At 37.1% G+C, this 5,443-nt stretch overlaps 1 protein-coding gene across 1 annotated transcript; it reads right to left on the bottom strand.

Annotated features, from left to right (window-relative positions):
* Positions 1–2,478: 2,478 nt before the first annotated feature.
* LOC127102930 (uncharacterized) lies at positions 2,479–3,402 on the bottom strand. The gene is made up of 2 exons (XM_051040246.1): positions 2,979–3,402; positions 2,479–2,825 (listed from the first exon to the last, which is right to left on the bottom strand). The coding sequence occupies exons 1-2, from the start codon at positions 3,400–3,402 to the stop codon at positions 2,479–2,481; spliced, it is 771 nt and encodes a 256-aa protein (XP_050896203.1).
* Between the last annotated feature and the right edge of the window lie 2,041 nt (positions 3,403–5,443).

The raw sequence follows: 5,443 nt of genomic DNA on the forward strand, positions 1-5,443 counted from the left end.
CCAAATTGCTTGACATGTTGCGTTGGATCCAACTATTTATTCAGCCTCACATGACGGCAATGCCACCACAGGTTGTTTTCTCGAGCACCATGAGATTGGTGCACCAAACACTTGAAAGAAATATCCAATCGTTCTTCTTCGATCCTTCTTATCTCAACACCAATCAGCATCTGAATAGTAATTAACAATAACTTTTTTGCTTTCAGAATCTCGTGGAAACAAACTTCCATAATTTATTGATCCTTTCAGGTATCTCAGGATTCTTCTTGTAGCCTTCATGTGTGGCACTCTTGGTTCACTCATGTATCTACTCACTAATCTGACTAAGAAACCTATATCAGGTCCTCTGTTGCATGCATACCTCAGAGGTTTGAATATTTGTTTGAACAAAGTTGCATCGACTCTGTCTTCTTTTCCATGTTTTTCCAGTTCCAGGTTTGTTTCGACAGGAGGGGATGCAAGATTCGACTCATCCATTATGAATATCTTGAGTATTTCTTTGACATACTTTCTTTGATACAACATCATTCCTTGCTTGGTATTTTGAAATTCCATGCCTAGGAAATATGACAAATTTCCCAAATTCAACACTTCCAATTCCCTCTTCATTAGCTCTTTGAACTTCGACAAGTTCTTCATGCTATTTCCTGTTACCAACAAGTCATTGACATACAAACATATGATGGTTATATTTTGTTCCCCGACCTGTACATAGACACCATACTCTGACCTTCATTTAACACCATACTCCAACCTGCATTTAACAAATCCCAATTCGACTAAGTAAGAGACGATCTTCTTATTCCATGCCCTAGGTGCCTGTGTAAGATCATAAAGTGATTTGTGCAGCATGTATACTTTCCTTGCTTCTTCCTGAATCACAAACCCAGGAGGTTGTGTGACATATACAACTTCGTCCAAGGGACCACTCAAAAATGTTGATTTCACATCTAAGTGAAATGTCGACCAACCTTGCTTGCGTGCCAAGGCTACCATCAATATGACAGTTTCCAATCTTGCTACTGGGGCATTTACTTCACAATAGTCGAGTCATTCTCTCTGAAGAAATCCTCGAGCTACCAATCTTACTATCAAACCATCAACATTCTACTTCAACTTGAACACCCATTTCACTTCGATAACTTTTGTATGTGTTGGCAATTCAATTAACTCTCATGTATTATTCCTTCCAACTGCTTGCAACTCTTCGACCATAGCTGACTTCCACAGTTTATTCTTTAAGGCTTCGCTATAGTTGATTGGTTCAACACCTGCAAGTAAAGCAAAATGAACTAATTCGCCATCTGTTGTGACTTCATCATCCCTAACAACTTCATAATCTTGAAGCCTTACTAGAAGAACTGTAGTTCTTTATGGTCTTTGGCTTATACTAACCACACCCTATTGACAACTTACTTTGATGTCGACTATATCTGGAATCTCAGTAGCGTCTTCGACTTCAACCTCATTAGTTTCTTCGTTGATGCCATAACCCATCAGTGGCTTGTTAGTTGCTTCACCAGAATTCCAATCCCATGCATAATTTTCATCAATCACAATAGCTCGACTCATTACGATCTTCTCATTTTATTGGATTGAACATCCAGTATGCACCAACTTTATGATATCCTATAAGTATCATAGGTTCACTCTTGTCATCAAGCTTCCTTCTCTTTGCATCAGGAACATGCTTGTAGAAAATAGAGCCAAACGCCTTTAGACGACTCACTGACGGTTGTTTGACACTCCATACTTCTTCAGGAACCTTTTTCTTTAACTTGGTAGGGAACCTATTCAGAATGTAAACAACAGTGGTGACTGCTTCACCCCATAAGGATTTTGGCTAATTCTTCTACTTCAATATGAATCTTGTCATATCCAATATTGTCTTATTTCTTCTTTCTGCTATTCCATTATGTTGAGGTGTGTAAGGAGCAGTTACCTCATGATCAATATCATGTTCTGCACAGAACTCTTCAAACGTCTTGGATGTGTATTCACCACCTCCATCTATACGCAAAACCTTGATCTTCTTTTCACTCTGGTTTTCGACAAGATTTTTGAATCTCTTAAATATTTCAAATACTCCGTCCTTTCGCTTGATCACGTATATCCACAAATTTCGACTATACTCATCAATAAATGAAACAAAATACATGTTTCTACCAATGGTATGATCCTCGAACGAGCCACATACATCTGAATGTACTACTTTTAGTATGCAAGAGGATTTCATTGGTACAATCGAAGCAAAAGAGTGTCTGGATTGCTCCCTACTAAGAAACCTTCACAAAGCTTGTCGGGCATCACAAGACTTGGTATTCCATTTACCATCTCTTGAGCAACCAGTTAATTTAGTGACCGAAAATTCAAATGGCCAAACCTCAAATGCCACAACCAACTATCCTTGTTGTCGACAACTCTTTTCAAGCATTGTATCTTTGTCGAGCAGATCTTGATCTTAAATGTCATGTTCTTCTACAAAGGAGTCTTTAAGACCAAATTATTCTTTGTGTCGAACAGTTCTAAGGGTCCATTTTTCATCACGACTGAGAAACCTTTTTCGACCATTTGTCCCACACTAAGAAAATTGCACTTCATTCTAGGTACGTAGAGTACATTTTTGATCATAGATTTTCCATAATTGCTCCTCTGAATAATTATTTCATCTGTACCTTTTGCTTGCAACGAGCTATTATCTACAAGTTTTATCTTGCTCTTCTTCGATTTGTCGAAATCTATTAACCACTTTCTTCGATCAGTCATGTGGTTCGAACAACCTGTGTCGAGGAACCAGGTCTTGGAGTTGACATGTTCATTTACAACTGCAACCATAAACACCAAATCTTCATAATCATCTGAATCTTGATGTGCAAGGTTTGCTCATTCGTCCTTGCCTTTTGTCGCTCCCTTGTCTTTTCTGGATCAAAAATGCTTGGCCAAGTGACCCCATTTTTCACAGTTGTAATACTGCACACCTTTCTTTTCTTCTTTATTAGTCGAAGTTCCTTCTCCTCTTTTGGAGGATTCAGAATCGACCTTATGCTTCTGAGAGTTTGACCAAGACTTCTTACTTTGAGTCTTGTCTTTGAACTTGTTAGAAGCACCACGCTTCTTCCATGTTTGAGCCTGTTGTGCCCCTATCGAATGTTGAATGCCCTTTCTTTCAACAATTCTCAACTCACGCGCCTCCAACGAACCAGTCAAATCTTCCAACATCAGTGTTTCAAGATTGCTGGATTCTTGAATAACAACTATAACGTGATCAAAGTGAGAGGTTAACGTACATATTACCTTCTCAACTATCATCTTATCAGTTATGGTTTCACCACAATTTTTCATGAGATGAACAAGATTCTGCACCTTAGAAACATAACATGCAATCTTTTCGTCTTCTCCCATTTGCAGTAATTAAGACTGTCGTCGAAGCGCCTGCAACTTGACGCCTTCAACCTTCTCACTGCCTTCGTAATACTTCACCAGAACATCTCATGCCTCCTTTGTTGGTCCAGTATGATAAATCCGATCAAAATTCGCCGAGTCTACCGCGGATAGAATGTAGAACAACGTCTCGCGACCTTTCTTCTTGGCATCCTTGTGGATGACTCTCTGAGCATAAGTTGCATTTGCAGCAAGAACATGAACGTCATTAGTAACCACTTCAAGGGTTTCATGGAAGCCAAACAACAATTGCATTTATTTATTCCACCGAATCCAATTCTTGCCGTCAAGAACCGGAAGAGAGTTTGGAATACCACCATTGTTGTCGTTCATCTTTGCAGCGATCAATTAACAACCCACAACCCCGGAAACACGATCACCAACGTGTGATTCTTGCAAACACGATCAAGAAAACCGAAGCTCTAGATACCAATTTGTTAGTGCATAAGGCATTTATGTGAGAGAAAGATTTGTGTCGAAAAGGAGAGAGAGAAGAATAGAGAAAATAGAATTATTATTATTGAATGGATAGAATAATACACAATTAAATTACAAGATATATCTATTTATATATATGTCCAATCCTATTTAACTTTTAGACTTGTGCCTAACTAAGTAAATAATTTGGATTATATTCGCAACAAATATAACTAATAATCTACTTCAACAAATTTATTTCAATTCAGATGAAGATTTCTACCTTAAAATAAGGTGAGTCAATTGTTTTGACATCATAAATGCACCTTGGCCAACTTTGAGAGCACATTAATTTTATTATAGTAACTTTATGAACAACCTTAACTCTCATGAAGCAACTAAGAGATTGACTCCGATTTATGATAGAAAATGTTCTGTTGATGATTGCTTGGCTCCCTACAACAGAAGATGCAATGGCTAAGATAACATGTGTGTAATGGTAACATGTGTGAATTTTTTATTTTCTATCATTCGTGCTTTTGGACTTTAATATGTTGGGAAATCATGTTTGTGTGACTTTATGTGATTTTATGTGATTATCTTTATCATAATATTTGATTTTTCTTATGATGTTGACTTTGAATTTTAATAAAATTATAGTAGCATTTGTGGCATTACTGGATTAAGTGAGGAGGTCTCTAATTCAGTTTTGAAGTTTATGCAATCTACCCCCTTTGTCACATTAATAAAACCTATTTTAGTTAGAGTTACTATTATTTAATTTCACATTCAATTGCTGCTAATTGCCATAGAAAACCAGATTTATTTATTTTCCATCCTATTTCCAATAGATTGGATCCCAAGAAACCAATGCATATAAGAAGTTCCTGCAATCATCTCAAACAACCATGTACATGTGTTGCTTTCTTATATTCTTTGCAGTGGACTGAACAACAATCACATTTACAGATACAGAGTTCATATTATTGTCATCCTTTGCAACATGATGCCAATGTAACTATAGAATCATCTTCTGCCAACTATTTTATTGCCATGACATGTTTTAATGTGTTTAATTGTAATCATATAGTTCTTTCACTATTTTATTATAATCAAACTGAGAAATTATTAACTTATGAATGCAAAAGATGCTTTTTGGTGGGTTTGAACTTAGCATGTCAAAATTGAGGAGGGTTAACAAGTGACATCGGTTGAAATTTTGTAGGATTTGAATAACTATATAGTTGTGACATTAATCCATCCATGCATAACGATGTTTATCATTTTTAAACAACTATGTGTTATGAAATATTTTTGGATTTTTTTTTAAATAATTATTTAAAAAAATCGAAAATAACAAATAATTAAAAAAAAACCACTTTTAGAAGAGGATGCGGCAGATGAACTGGTGCATCCCCTAAGCAATCAAAGGAGGTGTCAGTAGCACTAGCATATGCATTGGGCTCCTCATGGGGAGGCGTCAATGCTATTGGCGCATGCATTGGCCCTCATGAGGAGGCGCCAATGCCCCTGACGCCTTAGTGCTGACTTAAGTACAGGCGCCAATGCCTCTGCCGCCTGCATG

The sequence above is a fragment of the Lathyrus oleraceus genome, chromosome 7 (assembly GCF_024323335.1).
Source record: "Lathyrus oleraceus cultivar Zhongwan6 chromosome 7, CAAS_Psat_ZW6_1.0, whole genome shotgun sequence".
Lineage (NCBI taxonomy): Eukaryota > Viridiplantae > Streptophyta > Magnoliopsida > Fabales > Fabaceae > Lathyrus > Lathyrus oleraceus.

Bases quoted from the DNA above. Each gene is read 5' to 3' on its own strand.
- LOC127102930 (XM_051040246.1), bottom strand. From the start codon at position 3,402: ATGGGAGAAGACGAAAAGATTGCATGTTATGTTTCTAAGGTGCAGAAT. The intron at 2,826-2,978 runs GTGTGCAGTATT...TTATGGTTGCAG, and splicing joins TAATAAAGAAGAAAAGAAAG to TTGTAAATGAACATGTCAAC.